Below are 17,024 nucleotides of genomic sequence, written 5' to 3'. Positions count from 1 at the left end.
TAACAGTGAGGTAAGGAGTCTTAACTAGGATCATCCAACCTAAACTGCAAGTATTTTCTAAAAACAAGCTGGCTTCATTAGGTGGCCAGTTTTTTTTGTTTTTTTAAAGTTACCTGTTGGGAATGATTAAATTTCAGGGAATACAATTTTATCTTCTTCCTTTCAAATAGAGCATAATCTAAATTTTTAAACCTGGACAGCTTATCACAGACAAGGGCCCCTCCCCACCCCATCTACCCTAGCCTTTAATTTTGTTCTTTTTTTGAGCTAAAGACATTGTCCTTTTAAATATGATGGGACATATCTAGGCTATTCAGCTATTATAAAATAAGTATGCTATTTAATCCTGTATTTTTTAGACCTTGCAGAACAGTAAGAAAGACTGTAATGGGTTCCTCTTTTTCAGTATTTACTCCCTTATATTCTATTCTAATCATGCTTTAACTGAGAATGACTTGTCATTTCTATCAGAAATTCTGAAAGTTTTGCCATATGTGTAAAAGATGGTAAAAAAAAAAAAAAGTGTTCTAGATTTAGGTGGTTAGCCAAAGCAACTGAAAGTACTAACTCCCATTCTTCGAGATTATTTACAGTGTACTAATGACTGAGTTTTGGCTTGGTAGGCACATGAATTATCTTATTTAATTTCATAACAATCTTATGCATCTAGTTCCATTATTTTCCCTTCCAGATTAACCAGGCAGTTTTAGAACTAAATGAAGGGGGAAAAAAAAAAGGGCTTACCTAAATCCACAAATCTTGTTTTTAAACATGACATGATGAACACCACATTGCTAGACTTTAATTTTCCAAAAATAGACAAATTATATTGAACCATAAGGAAACACACAGTACAGTCTTGACTGCATTATTAAAATGCTTATTGTCCTTGAAGGAAATCGCTGTGTAGAGAGGAACTCAGCTAAGGAGCAAGCCCATGCCCCAACACCCACGTCTCCCAACGTTTGAAAGAATGCTGCAGAATCTCTTCCACAACTGCAACTAAATATGAATCATAAATCCAATTTAACCAAATAACAAAGTAACCATGAAAAAAGTACAATTAAATATGTTAATTCTTCTGGGGAAATAACTTTTTCATTGCTGAAATGGCATTCTTTTTAAATTTGCTAATAATTACAAAATCCATTTTAAATCTTCTCTGAAAAGAGGTAGGTTATAAAACCCTAATTTCCAACATAAGCATATTATCAAAAACAGAAAAGTCTATTCTTAATACCTATCTGCACTGGATCCTACAGTAAACAGGGCTTTTTTTTTTTCTTTAATCTTGAAAAATTCCAGTTTTAAACAGAAGCCATTTATCTTCACTGTTGTTTTTGAAATGAAGTTAACCATCTTTTCCTGGTTATATCTTATCCACCCCTAGAAAGTGTGGCTCATGATCATGGATTGCTCAGTGAGAAAAACACCAGCTCATGGAACACTGGAGTGTGCTCTCAAAAGACACTATAAAGGAATCGAAAGAGGAAAGTGGTGAGACCTGGGCATGTCTGCTCTTACAGCGCAAGCACTGGGAAAGGCACCTACCCAGCAGTGTCAGGACACAGGCCAAGATAGCGATGAGGGCGCCAGTACTGAGACCCGCCGGTAACACGTAGGCCTCCGCGTTGCAGGTCTGGGCTATCCCGTCTGCATCACAATCACAGACACGGATGGTGAGGGTATTGGTGCTGCTGAGGGAAGGTGAACCACTGTCCACGATGAAGATTGGAAGGTAGTAAACAGACTGCTCCTGTCTCCGGAAGCCATTTCTCCTGGTGAGAATGGAGGCTGTGTTGTCTGAGAAAAAGAAACAGCCACATTAGGGAAGCAACATAAGTGCCAAGGACAGATGAGTGGATTAAGATGTGGAATAGCTACACAATGGAATACTACTCAGCTGTCAAAAAGATGGTTCCTGCCATCTGCAGCAACATGGGTGGAACTGGAGGGGATGGTGCCAAGTGAAATGAGGCAGAAAGAGACAAATTTTGGGTGGCATGGTTCCACTCATTATGGAATAGAGAGAAACAAAACAGCCAGATAAAACCAAACTAAATGCAAACCCTGGAAATCTGACAAAACTGAAGCTACCTATGGGGAGGGAACAGTACAAAGAAAAAGGGGCCAAAATAGAGTAAGGTGGGGGACTGTGGGTGCCGTATGGCAACATACATCTGAAGAGGTGCAATCCTAGATATCGAAATTATATACATTGTTGCAAACCAATGTTACCGTAGTAAATTAAAAATCGTAATAAAACAAGCATATATAACACAATTTCTGATGGACTCCATCTGGCCAAACTTTAGTTGATGCCAGCCATGCTATTTGTTTTCTTTTGACAAGTCATATTTCCAAATATTAGTGCATTTAAATGCATGTTAATATCTGTCATTATAGTTAAAACTAAAGATATGAAACTACTTATGCATATTTGTGTGCTATCTGCAGCACAGATGAGATTTCCGATCCATCCTTTTATGACAAGTTCCAAGGCCAATAGAGAAACAAGTAAAATAACCTACTTCAGTTTGTTTAAATTTAGTATGCAGAGATACTGAAAAGAGCAATTATGGTCGATTTTAAAATATATATTGATACATATTTTTCCTAAAACCTGAATCATAGAAAAATTTTTGCTAACAAAGGTTTTGTTGCTTATTTGTTTCTTAATTTATATTCAATATTCTATTTTATCAGAATGATGTTATAAAACTAATCAGTAACTCTGTATCATAACTGATTTCTGTATCAGCAATAAACTTTGTATCCAACTAACTCATCTTTATGAACTAGAGAATATATTTCTTCACAAGCTGTCAAAAAGATGGTCACTTAATATTGTCACAAAATAATTAACAACACTCCAATGAAAAAGCAAGCCGGAATCTAGCATTCTGTCTCAAACAGCAAGCTCACAAGGACTGCTCAAAATTAGCAGTCCTGAAATTAGAGATGAGGCAGAAATAAAGCAGTTCAGTTTTCAGAATTCACCTGTTACAAACAGAATTGCTGATAGCTATGGTCGTGAGAATGGTCCTGCACACTTAACAATAACACACACACATCTACATCTGTCTCCTAACCAAAGACTGGTATTGGGTGATGACCACTTGGGGTGGGTGGGTGGTCAGTCATACATTCCCTCTCTAGAGTGAATTCAACTCCTGAGGATTAGCTTTTCCAACTATCACTAAGACAGCCTGTGATTACCCACACAGTAAATGTTCTTCCTTTGATATAACTAAAGAGTCAAGAGAACATTCTTATTAAGCAGAGAAAGGAATCAGGAGAAACGATAATTTTCAAAGTGACATTTTGAGGCCAAAGTTGTATTGTACATTGAAAGAAGGTGGTGGCTTCAGGCAAAAGCAGACAGTATTTGACTAGCAAATCTTCCTGCATTGCTTTTCTGAAACCTAATCTACCCATTCTATTTGGTCAGGACTCTTTATGTCAATTACAAAAGGTCTCCTTCTGCTAAACAAATACATTGAATATAAACCTATATGGAAATACCAATGTAAAACTAGATAATAGATAGGGTCTCAGATTTCCTTTAAATGTTCTTGTAATTGTGTATGTGTGTTTAAGTGAAACCCGAATATACTTACAGGTTTTTGTAAAAATGCTCTCACAATGACCTTTAGGAAACCACTGAAGCAGAGAAAAGGGCCTTTGGAATAACAGTGAATCCATTTGTTACTGTTTACTTTGCTTCTGTGCATCAAGAATATATTTTTATTATTTCATGGCTTTTATATAAGCGAAAAATAATATTTTAATACTACCATCAGTTATGCTTTTAAGTCAAAGATGATTAATACTGGATGTGTAAAAACCAATTATTTTCCAAATGCCTCAAGTTATACCTGTGTAGTAGCCCTTAACAAGGCATTCAGCTACTCTCAACCCAATAGAGCACCTGGATCAACAGCTCAGGATACAAATTAAGAAGGCAAGTGTCTAGAAAGAAGGACAGAGGGATGGACCGGACTTCCCATTTGGCGTTAGGCCTAAAATGATTTAAGTAGCAGCTGCTTCTTTGTGACAGTAAATCCATACATAAAAATTACTTGAGGGGCTCACTGCCCTTTAATTAATGTCCTTGCTGGTATAGGAAAAAAAATCCATAATCAGCATTCCTGAGTGAGACAAAGAACTTGCTTAGGGAGTTTGTTCCTGCTGCCTCACCAGGGACAATAACAACATCTTACCTTTGTTGTCTTTCAATGAAAAGTTGTGGTTATTTGTTGCATCCGTCGTTAAGCTGAAATAAAACTGGTGTCCACTGGATGGCTCGTCTTTGTCAACCGCGCTGATTTTCTGGATAACCTGGGGACAGTAAGCAAAGCATGAGAGCAGGTTGGTAGGTACTGCTGTGTTTTCTGAGACAGGATGGAGCAATTTTACACCTTATAATAAATACCGTCCTCTAGAATGTGCTGAGGGGAGGGATCAGATGTACGAATAGGAACCCAATCTAAAAAGGGCTCAGAAAAGCAAATCATGTCCTTTTCAAAATGCATGTGTGAATTTACTTTTGGGAACCTCAGCAGTAAGCTGCACCAACTGATTAAAACATCCCAGAAACATCACAAGACACTGAACAATATGGATGAATAGAACAAACCACACAGAGATTCAACTACACTTGATTCTTAGAACTTCAAGGTGCGTAAGTCCTGCTGGGTACTGGGGGAGGCAGCCAGTCAATCTTAATATGCTGTAATTCTCCTTAAAGAGGTCGAAGCCCTTAGTGGGCCTTTCACATGTTTACCTTTTTTTCTTCCTGAGGAATCTTCATCATCCCAATTAAACCCGAATCTCAACATCCCTTTAATATTAGTTTATGCTACACATCAAAGTGTTAGTTTGCTGAAACGGGCTGTTTATATTTTATCTTAAAGCTGGCAGAATTTCAAAGGCAGTGACTGGCCGGTATTTTTAAAGGGATCACATACAGAGAGCACAGCGCTCTGCAGTGTCCTACCTGCCCCGGCTGAGTGTTCTCACAGACGGTGGTTTCATAGTCCATGGCGAATTCGGGGGCGTTGTCATTGATGTCGAGTATCGTGATGGCCACATAGCCTCGTCCCACTTGAGATGGATTCTCTAATGGAGAGCGAGATATCTCATCATTTACTCTGACACAAAAGCTGTTACTACATGGACATTTGAAGCAGGGTTAAGAACAATTAGAATCACCCAAATTGCTTACCTATCAAAACAATTCTAATGAAAAAACGACCAAAGTGTATATAAAATCTGGAAGCATAACACTGAAGATTTGAGAGCTTAATTGACTAACTTTTATAAATCATTTGCAAACCAGCATAAGCTTCATTATATAGACTATGACCACAAAGCTGCAGCTCTCCTAGGGTAATCCTGGCCCATTATTTTAGTCATCTATTTTTTATATTAATGAAGTTAGTGAATATAGTGTATGTCACAGCTTGAGATGAAGGCATTTCGATTACTTTGTTCAATGCAGAAAATAACATCACTCAAGTTGAAATGATAACCTCATCACAACCATTCTCCACTCTCGATGTCCCCCTTCCTAACTGAGTTTAAGCCTCATAACTTACGGCTCTCCATTGCGAGAACTGTGATGTTATGAACAGCATTTGTCTCCCGATCCAAAGATTTGGCGGTTGTAATAACTCCACTGTTGGCATCAATGTTGAAATATCTCTCCAAGTCAGTGTTTCTGTCAATCGAATACCTAATTGAATATTAAAAAAAAAAAACTTCAACATTTATGTTTGATTGTAACTTGTAAATGTATTTCATTAATTCCATAGCCAATCATTCAATCCTGCTGACTCTATAATCTGCCATATCAGTCACATAAATACACATTTTCCTTTAAATCTTAATCTTAAAGTGGGTCCATCACCTGCTTCTGAGTAATCTCCTTGTTTTTCTGTCAGATAGTCCCAATAAACATCACAGTAAAACTATCCGCACTTTGGTTTTAAATATGTCCTTATAAACTTCCAACTCATTATTGACTCCTAAAAACCACTGACAAGAGATTCTGTAGCCCCGGTGATGGTTATAAGTCCCTCCAAAATGATACATTTGTAGACATCTTTCCACTCACACACACTTAGTTAAATCTTTGTTTGAAAATCCCAACCTGATCTTCGAAGGCTCTTTCTCTCTCACGCTCAGGGACCTTGAGCAGGGTTCTATACATGTGTTTACAAGAAGAACCCCTCACATACACGAATATTTTGGTGTCTAAAAAACTTTTCACAAAATATCACCACTCTTTTTTTTTTTACAAATTTTCTCTTATGTCACTAAGAAATAGCCAAATTCCTTTATACCTTAAAGAATTCTGCATTAATATTAGTCATAGCCTTTTCCATGTAAACACTTTGTTTTATGAGAATAATCTAGCATTTTTCGAAGCTGGAGCATCATGCAAATGAAATGTGTTCTTACAGAATATGTGCTTGAAAGCAACTCAGAACATGTGACTTTGGTCTAAGAACTTAAGACTGTAGCAAACCCCACATCCAAACCACCACAGAGAAAAGGTAGTCAATCGTGCTTATAAAAATACCCATTAACAGCTAAAATTAAAAAAAATAAAATGGTATAGTTGCCCAGTCCAATGGCATCATCTCTGCCTGAATATTATTTGACATCACTGAGCAACCTGTTATCCTCCTGATACAATGAAATTGCAAGCAATTTTCACAATATTACCACTCTACTTTTATTCTAATTCCAGCCATTATTTGTTCCATACACAAAATTCACTCTCCCCTAGTTAATCTTTAGATGCCCCTCACAGTCTTTCCAGTTGGGTGAAAAACAGAGTCTCATTTAAAAACAACTCAATAAAGAATAGACAAACACACCCAATTTAGGTTAAGCAACTCTTTTGAGTTCACCGAGTAGTTCTGTAACTAGTATCGTTGAATAGAATCATCTGCTTCCAGTCTTCTGTATGACACAATGCAAGAAAAACAAAAAGGAAAGTGACATCAGACATTGTTGGAAAGGAAAATTAACCATAAACAAGCCATATTGTCTTTGTGCAAAAATAGGTGTTTTCGTGTTGAGACTATGAGGGAGTTATTTTTTGGTGGCTTCTATTTTCTCAATGGCCTATGAGAAAAAGTTACCAGCCGAGAGAAGAGAAGGAGGTTTGGAAGACAGAGATGTCTTTGGACTGGACAGATATCTAAGTACACACATAGACTAGGGAAAGCAAAATGGGACAGTTGAGCTCTAGGATTACCCCCTTTAAGTTTGTTGTCAATGAATTTCACAGGAGGCCAGCCATCTTGAGCGTGTGTCTGTCTCCGTTCTCATCCATGTGTTGGAAGATGCACAAGAAGTCGAGGGTTCAATTCAACCCTCGTGAACCACAGAAGAAGAGAGGAGGGAGGCACGGGGAATGGGAACTTGTGTACAGGACTGAAAATACCAAAGGCCTGTGTGCACGCATTGGTAAGAGAGAACTGAAGAAATAATAAAAGTCAGGTTGATATTGAGAGTATTCCGGTAGCACCAATAGGACGTAGAATTGCTGGAGTGGGAGACGGTGAACAGAGTGAGGTGCTAGCAATAGATTTTCAACAATGGTGTAAAAAGGAGAGCTGACAAGCCAAGGCTGTGCTAGAAGAATTTACGACTCAATTGGGGTAGGGGAGGAGATCACGTGAATCAAGAAGACTAAGAAAGTGAGAGGCCGATGTGTTTGCTGGGTCAAGGGTGTGGGTGAATCGTCACTAACCATCATGCCAGGAGTGGTGGTGGGAAGGGACTGGAGCCCTCAGTCAACAGTATGATCACACCACACGGGGTGGTTGATGGAAGACTGAATAAATCTGATCACACGTTCCACAAAAAGTTGAGATATTTGAAGGCAAAAGAAAATAAAATGGTGGAAAATGGCCAGGCCAGTGTACAGTGTGCTCGTTCTTATTTTCAGGGTTTTGCTGCTGGATCTACATGGGACAGAAGAGGGAACACCTCATTGGCACTTTCTGGCACCCCTTCCTCTTATCCTTTTATCACAGTGTCATTAATATCAAAATCAAACATTTTTCTCTCATGCTGCATATCATATCCCCTGAGCTTAACAATGTCTGCCCATAGAATGAGGTACCTCTCCCGATACACAGCTTCATGTGAATCAAAGCAAGTTTTTTATTAAAAAATAATAAGTTTACCTCGATTGACTACTTGCTTCTCAAAATACAATCTTTTGTTTTTAAAAATCCCACCTATTTCCTGTTTTTGTTTTAGGCGACCTCACTGTCTGTCTGTTCCTTTTCATTCACCTTGGCTGGTTCTGCCTCTTCTTCATAAACCTTCACTGGAACTTCCCCAAACCTCTTCTGTGCACCCACTTCTTTATAGAAACACTGGCATTGGCAACTTATATAGTCAAATGCCATCTATATTTTTGGTTATTCCCAAATTTAAATAAATTCTCTTTGGCCCAGCATACTTATATATAGAATTATTTACTCATCACCACATAGATAAAACAGAAAGTGAAATGTAACGTGTCCAAACTGATATTATAACTACTTCAGTTTCCGAAGCTTCCTCCTCCACGCTCACGCTTTCCTGAGTAAATGATATCACTAGTCACTTGAGTTTTCAAACTAAGGATCTAGAATTAGTCCCAGAATTCTTATCTCTTATTTCTGCATCCAATTTACCAACAAGCACTCTCAAGCACTATCAGTCCAAGTCACCACCCACCAGAGCCGGCTCTGCATTGTTTTACTCCTTATCAATATACTTCCATTCCTACTGTCTAATCTCTTCCACACAACAGTCACACCAAAAAGAATTCTGTTCAGTGCTACAGATAATTCAAGTTTCAATTACATAGAAAAATTAGGTTTTCTTCTTTGAAATGGTGCATTAGTCAAAACTTTAAATGGCACCATTCCATGTTGTTAATATTATATATGCATGTATGTGTGCAGTATACAAGTATATACATTTATATACATGTATTTACCTGATGTAACAGAATAATGGACATCAATGTTTGCAAAAGGAATAACTTAATGCCCAGCCCTCATTAATCAATTGAGCCAATGCTGATATTCTGAATTGTTCGTTTTTTCAAATCTCCGTGTTTGCATGCAGTGAAAAAAGACATCTAGACTCTTATGACATAAAAGGCCTTGAACTTGACATGCATCTATCTAGGTAAGTTTATGTAATTCCCCACAGAGCTGAAGTCAATGATTAAACATTTGCCTTTTTTATTAAGTCTCAAGGTTCCCAGCGTTTGCATAAAGGACACTGAAGTTGGGAATTCATTCAACATCTTAAATGTCTGCAGCAATAGTCACCTCATAGAAAATTCCTGAATCTTTTAGGGGTCCAGTTATCACTGAAGCCTCAACATGTTTTGAAGAGGAATGAATGGTCACCAAAATTTCTATCAGTTGAATATGAATCATTTCTAGATTATAAATGTTGTTGCTTCCACTTATAAACAGTATTGTAATATTTATAATTTCCACTTATACCCAAGGAACACAACCTTATATGAACATACTTGATAATTTGTGAATTATTCTGATATTCTCATCTTAGTTTCCTTTCACTGATTTGTGCATTCAGCAATTTTTCTTGAGCACCTGCATGTGACACTATTTCAGGAAATTCAGTACACAAAATATTTTTATAAATAGAAACTTGCAATAAGCTTTTAGGAAAAAACTAGCAAACTGCTATTGTAGTTTATGAAGAGATGCTCGGGCAGGTAAGAGAATGAGGTGTTGACATGAGTGACCAAAGACCCCACACAGACCAAGGAGACAAACTGTCCAGAACAGCCTGCTGGTTATAATCCTTACTGACAAGAACTTGGGATCACACAGTATGAAATGGCTTCCCCATTTTCTATAGCTCCTCTGGATAGGCGTGCAAAAAGCTGGAGGTTATGTATAAGGCATTAGCTAATATATAAAAAAGCTACCTAAAAAATGCCTTAAAGAGAAATTAAGAAATTGAGCGTGTTTTAGAGTAAGAGGGTCTCTGGTGGAGAATCTGACAAGGCTGACATGGTCAAAAGAGAAGAAAGGACCTCAGGAAGTTGAGAGGTTCCCACCACTGGCGTCTCTGAATCCTCTGGCTTTGAGACAGAGACACATGACTGCTGACTCAACTGCAGGCTGACCTGGATGGAGATACTGGAGTTTCTCTCTCATCATGGACCGAAGCTCAATGGCAAGTCTGGTGTAGCTAGTGCTGTGTGGGTGCACAATGACCCCACTCTGTTTTACAAATTGCAGCCTGAAACCAGCTTCTTGTAGTGTATGTTGGAGAGACCAATGAGAGAAACCACGTCCATGTTTTTGCAGCGACAGCAGTTAAAGCTGTGGCCTCACCCATTTATCAGATGGATAAGCTCCAAACCTCAACACCTCCTGGCAATCTTTCCCTGAAAAGTTTTATAAATTGCTCCAGATACCAGACCTGCACATCATGAACCTCACATCATCCATTTTCACCCCAAATTATCCTTTCTTCTTTGGAACACTCCCACTTCTAGCATATGCCGAGTACTGAATTAATAGTTTATGCCTTGCTCCTAGTCCTTCAACAATCAGGTAGGGCTGTGTGTGACCCTGCTATCCACTTGCCCTTACATCTTACTAACAGGACCCCACTTTTACTAAAGGCAGTCATATGTCCATTTGAAAAATTCTATTTGCTAGCCTCCCTTGTGGATGGTGCGTCTTTATAGCTGAGTTTTAGCAAATGAGATGCCAAAAAAAGTTGTTAGGTCAAGCCACACTGAAGCACTCTTTAAAGAATGAAAGAGCTGCAAATTCAGCTGGCATTTGATTTTCCCCTTCCCCTTGGTCTCTTCTGGAATGAACACATGCAAATAGATCCAAAAGCCATCTTATAAATACAGGGTGACGAGCGCTTGATATCAAAAGCCAAGGCCCTGATGACAGGACACTGCCAAACTGTCAGTCCTTGCGTGTGAGCTCCAGACTCCTCATTAGCATGTCATTAGTGTTAAGCTTTGCTACAACTGGCCAAACACAATATCTCACTGAGGCAAGCAGGTACTATCGCTGCAGTATTTAGGTACTGGACTCAGTCTTGCGACTGGTTGTTGATGGAGCCAAGATTCAGAACCATGTTTGTCTGACCATCTGTCCAGTATCCACTACATTACTTATAAATGAGCTTTACATCTCTGCCAGCTACAGCTCCTCTGAGTTAGCTTCTTTTCATCTGTCCCACTATAACTCAGATATCAAACAGATGTACTGACTGATAAAAAATGTCTCCATTTCTGTGCGTTTCCTCCTTTCTAATTATCTTAGTCCTACAATTCATGGAAAACAATCCTCTTGCATGAAAGCAGTAAGCCTTTCTAGTAAGATCCCAAACCACACCTTTTTAAGAGAGGCTGTAGTCCATAGGATCTGTGGCTATTACCACATGCTCCTTGGGGTGCACACCATCATGAACCACAGACTAGGCGTTGGCACTTAGTATTGGAAGCGATGAGCCTGCAACCGACCTATTGTACCAACTTGAATTCCCCTGCACCATTGCATTCTTTTTCTTTATCTGCAAAATGAGAAAGTTTAAGAGGATGATTTCTCATTTTTGGCTTTAACATTGAATTTCTTATAAATTTTCATGTATGATTTCTTCTAAGGGCAAATAACAACAGTGTTGGGATCATGAGCTATTCATCTGTATATCCTCGGTGCTCTGTATGTCTGACACAAAATGTATTTGTCTAATAAATGTCTGCTAGTACCATTACTGCTATGTGACAAGCAATGGAAGTCAATTAAAACACTCTTATTCAGATTTACAAGTAGCCTTCTTATTGCCCAACTGCTGATATGCATGTCAAAAATATTCACAAGTCATGTGTGCACTGAGTTGGCTAAATGAAACAAATGTATTATCACTAGTTCCCAGATGGTTAAAGATAATGTAATAATTAACCATGGATAAATCTGATCTATAGAAATAGTTGGATAATTTGCATTAAAACTTCAACTCTTAAGAAACCTGTATATTGTGTGCGTGTCGCTACTAGACATTTTCAGGCTTTGATACAGAATTTGCTAAAATCCTGGAACCACATTTTCTTACTGTATTTACCTCTGAAAGGAACGACAGTATGTGCCTTAGAGAGGATTTAATGAGAAATAAATTACTTCAAAAATAAATCACTGGATTCAGAAAATAAATCACTGGGTTCAGAGAATTGTTTGCATCCTCTTCTCATTTTTCTGGTGATGGCAACACAGTTTCCCTTTCCAATCTCATGCAATCTTGGTGCGCCTCCACAGCAAGCTGCCCAAAGCCTCCAGGGTAAGAGAGGGACATGTGTCCTAAGACAAGCCAAAAACGTTCCAAGAAATACGAACCTTCTTACCAGGGGAAGTGAGAAAAGGTTCCAATTTTGCAAGCTGAAGAGCTGGTTGCTTATTCCTGTTGCTCCTCTCTAGAGCAAAATCTTACTCCTCTTTTCTGAAGACTGACTATTCAACTTTTCCTTTAATTCTGTGAGATACTCACAAATAATTTAGATTAAAATAATATGTACAAATATATGCATGCATACAAGCTACTTAAAAATACACACTGAATTATTCAAGCACTCCAAATGTGTTCATACCAATCACACTCCATAATGTAATATCTGATACTACTTTATCACCTTTTATCTGAGGACATACAATTACAGGAGTGCCAAAAGAGCCCGCAGTTAAATATTATCCTCATGTTTTTGAACATAAACACAGTTACGGTTCTATATTTAAATGATTAGAAATGCTGAAAATGACCCCCATTACTTCTGATTCAACTCTCTTCACATTTGATCTTATTTGTAATATCACTTTTCCATTCATTGGCTATTTTCAGCATAGGGACTTTGGGCTCTCTGTATTGCCTACAAAAAATAAATTTGCTGATTTCATAATACAGCACTAGACTCTCAGGCTATAACTCAATAAACTATAAAGAGACTTTGCATATTTTTTTTTTTTGGCTTGTCCAAGTCCATCTATCCTTCAAAGCCCGGCTGATGCCGCCACTCCTTCAAATGAAGGCTCACGCCCTGTGAATTTGGACTAATTTCAATCAATCTCATAATTTGCCACATTATAGCTTTGCACTATTTCCCCTTGTGTGGTCAAGATTTTATGGGCTCTTTTTTTCTTTCACCAGACTGTACGTTCCTTGAGGTGAGAGGAAATGCTTTATTCATCTTTGTTTTTGCTGTTAGTTATTTTCCCCAATGTTGTGTACACAGCAGGTTCTTAATAAATGCACATGGGCTCACTGATCAGTCTACCAGTGCTGTCATGAGAGATGACAGTCCCTCAGACTCGAGGCTGCTCTGACAGCCTTTTCCACTTCACTGATGAAAAACACAGAGATGGGTGTCCAGCGTGAGAGAGATGATCGAAACCAGCAGAACAACGTCAATCCTTCCCAGTTCAACAGATCAAGCCTGGCACTTGATATCCGGGGCCAAGATGTACATGACATGGTAAGCAACTGCAGAAAAACAACCAGCTAGAAACAAACTGACCCTGAATGACCACTTGAAATAAATAAAACTTTTTTTTTTTTATAGCTAAGAAATCTCAAGAATTGACCTTCCTTCCACCTTTGTCTTCTGCTTCCATTTGGGAAAAGACGGACATGAAGCAAACACAAACAGTGGGCAGGTAAGCTATCGGGAAGCTGGGCAGCCTGTAATGAAGACCTTTCAAATTGAAGACATGCCGTGTTCCAGCCAATCACCGGGCTCTGGGGTTGTGGGATCTCTCTCCGGTGCTGCAACACTTCTGAACGGTCAAAATAGTTATGTTCCAATATTGGAGTAAGTGCCTGTCTTCTTTTAAGAAAAGGGCTGTTGGGCTCTCTGGTGGTGCAGGGGTTAATTTTCAGTGCTGTCAAGCTATCCACAGACACTGCAGCATGAGTTCGATCCCCGGCCTGCCAGGGAGCTACCCACATGGCACAGCAGACCTCTCCTGACTTGCCCGCTGCTCCCCTCAGCAGTGTATTTCAGTCAATCTGCCTGTTCTGTTCCCTGCTCTGTCTCTGGTGAATCCTCTCACCTTCCCCCACATGTGGCCTGTACCCCAGTTATTATATGCATAAATAAAAATAAATCTTTAAAAAAAGAAAAGTGCTGATATAAGGAAAAGAGTTATCAATAATTTTCCTTGGTACTTGACTGGAGTCAGTAAAAATAAGTGAAACAACTGTAGGTTAGGCAGGGATTGTGTGGGAAGACAATTTCAATTTTACCTTGCTGGAGGTCAGGAAATGTACTTCTTTCTAGAATTCTAATCTCTTACCTCAAATGTCAGCAAATACTCCAAATCTAAAGGGCATATGCTAGATTTCACTTTTATACTACAAAGAACACTGGTAAATTCAAACACTAATTATTCAGCTTCTCATGCTGTTTTGCAATTCAACTACTAATTTCCTAAAATTTAAATAACACTGTTTCCCACCCCTGTATGTACTATTATGTTTCTAAAGGTGTCAAAGCACAGACTTAAAGCTTGTTAAGACTCCAGAGTCCACAGGGCCTCCTAGTGGCTCAGGGGTTAAAGTCTCAGAGCTATGAAGCTATCCCCAGTCACTGTAGCACAAGTTTGATCCCCGGCCAGGGAGATGACCCACGTGGTGCAGCAGACCTCTCCTGTCTTACCAGTTGCTCCCCTCAGCAGTGGATTTCAGTAGATCTGCCTGTTCTGCTCCCCACTCTATCTCTGGTAAATCCTTTCACCCCCCACACACACCTCTGGCCTACACCCCAGTTCTTGTATGCATAAATAAAAATAAATATTTTTTTTAAAAAGACTCTTCAGGGTCCATCTCAATCTGGAGGTTCATTTTTGCCAGGTATCTCAGAAGACTGTGCTGGCTGCACACTCACTGGCATTTGTCAAAGGAGGACTTATGTTTGATAATTATTAGCAGCTCCAATGCAAATACACGTTTATAGCCATTTAAAATGCATGCAACAGTTTCTATATATTAGAATATACGTGAATACAAAACAATCTTCAATATAGATTGCCAATATAGTTGCTTATAAAATACATTTCCTCTCATTGACTTCTTGTGCATAATAGCACAGCAAACTATAATAGCAATGTATTATAATATACTTAGGTCAGGATTCAGAGTTTAAAAATATCAGTTTCTTTCCCTTTCTGACCTAATCATCAGAAAGCCCAGTGTAAAGCCGGACTAAGTAATGCTGCATTATGTGGAACTTCAGACACTAAATGACATCCTCTCTGTCACTCAGCAAATAGCCATTCTGGGAAGAGAGCCCAGCTTCTAGAGAATGCATGGGGTACACAACTACTCTCTAAACCACAACTTGAGAAGATGGGCTTCTTCAAGCATATCATTAAGAGTTAGGGAAGGAGAAACATACGTGAAATAAATGTGGAAAAATCTAAGTTATAAATGAGTGCAATGACCTTGTAAAATAGAGAAAAGTAAAGAAACGTTTCAACATGACTAGTATTAGATGTCAGTCAGGAAGTTAGTTTTACAAGAGCCAAAGAAATATTCATACATAGAAGGTTATTGGGTTTAAGAAAACAAGGCCTAACTATGATGCTGGTCAGGGTCTCTCCTTCCCACATCCACAGAGTTCAGCCTCTGCTCTCTCATCTCTGTATATTTTAGGGTATCACACTGTTTTTTTCCCCATATATCCCAACCTCAGGGGAGCATTCCCTCTCTCTGTGCCCATTAAATTAGACAACTTACACAGAAGTCACACTACCCAGAGTAGTTGATCTATGCCTTTGATTGGGCATGAAGGAGTCATAAGCACATCACTAAGAGGTGGGCTGCTATAACAATCCCAAACAAGCTTGTTCACATCAGTGAGACTTGGGGAATGGGGTGACCTTCAGTCAGGGAACTGAAGGCAGAGCTACTCCAGGGAGGAGAAGGCTTATCCTATTTAGAATATTAGTGACCCACAAATTAGATGATAATCTTTTAAATGGCTAAATATAACCATCCATCCAGGCTGAATTTTTTGTATAAATAATTTTTGTATAGATAATTCATAATGAGTATGAATTCCATTTTGAAATAACAATTATTCTATACCATTTATTTCCTACATTATTGATATACTAAATAAAAGAGAAGGAAAGAAGATACTAATTATGTCCTACCAGGAGATCACAGATCATGAGCTTTTCTTCACTAAGAATCACTGTCTAAATCAGAGCTACTTTTCAGGACACATTGTAGCCCAAGCCCAGATTTAGCTCAGCAGTGATTGCAAAAGCAATTAGCATTGTTAAATATCAGTTAAGTCTACAAGGTTGTGGTTAACTTAGAAGCTGACCACGTCTACATATAAAACATGCATTGGGTCATGTACTTCATAAAGTATTTGTACTTGTAACTGGAAACTCAAACCATCACAGTGAAAAGTCTTACTTATGAACCCAAAGGAAGCCATGCAATACAATGTAACTCCAAGTAGATTCTATATATTGTATTTGCTAAAAGGCCAATTTTTCACAAGTACACACAAACATATGCATATAACAAAAGGCCCATGTAAGTCTTAGATCACTGAGTATCTTGAAATGGGTTGTGATCTGAATTTGAAATGCTTACATATGGCAATTCTTTAGTCCCAAAGAGATTCACTGGTTATGACACATATCTAGTCTCCATATTGGATAACTGAGGCCATTTTTAAAATCTATTTCCATAGATCAGGTATCATTTTGATTTTTACAAGTGGACAATTATTCTTTTATAATTAAAAAATAATAAACTAAATGCCTACTACCCAGGTAGACCAACAAGAAAGATGGTTTGTTCAAATATTAATCCTAATTTAAATTACTTATGAAATGATTTTCCTAATTCCTTTCTTATGCCTTTATCCTATAGCCAGGACATACATCACTTCATCTCTGAGCATAGTTTGCCGTGAAAGAGCTCAGGATACT

The 17,024-nt window shown here is 38.4% G+C and overlaps 1 protein-coding gene across 1 annotated transcript in view; it reads right to left on the bottom strand.

The window, feature by feature from the left end:
* The window catches only part of CDH7 (cadherin 7), a gene marked incomplete at both ends in the record, with an annotated part of 106,268 nt that overhangs the window by 13,084 nt on the left and 76,160 nt on the right, over nt 1–17,024 (bottom strand). Inside the window, 4 exons of the mRNA XM_084252067.1 lie at nt 1,552–1,803; nt 4,224–4,341; nt 5,000–5,121; nt 5,601–5,737. Coding sequence (XP_084108193.1) covers nt 1,552–1,803; nt 4,224–4,341; nt 5,000–5,121; nt 5,601–5,737 — 629 coding nt within the window. The remainder of the gene's footprint in view (nt 1–1,551; nt 1,804–4,223; nt 4,342–4,999; nt 5,122–5,600; nt 5,738–17,024) is intronic.

This window comes from Talpa europaea (genome assembly GCF_964194135.1).
Source record: "Talpa europaea genome assembly, chromosome: 13".
Classification (NCBI taxonomy): Eukaryota; Metazoa; Chordata; class Mammalia; order Eulipotyphla; family Talpidae; genus Talpa; species Talpa europaea.
This window is presented reverse-complemented; position numbering and strand designations above follow the sequence as displayed.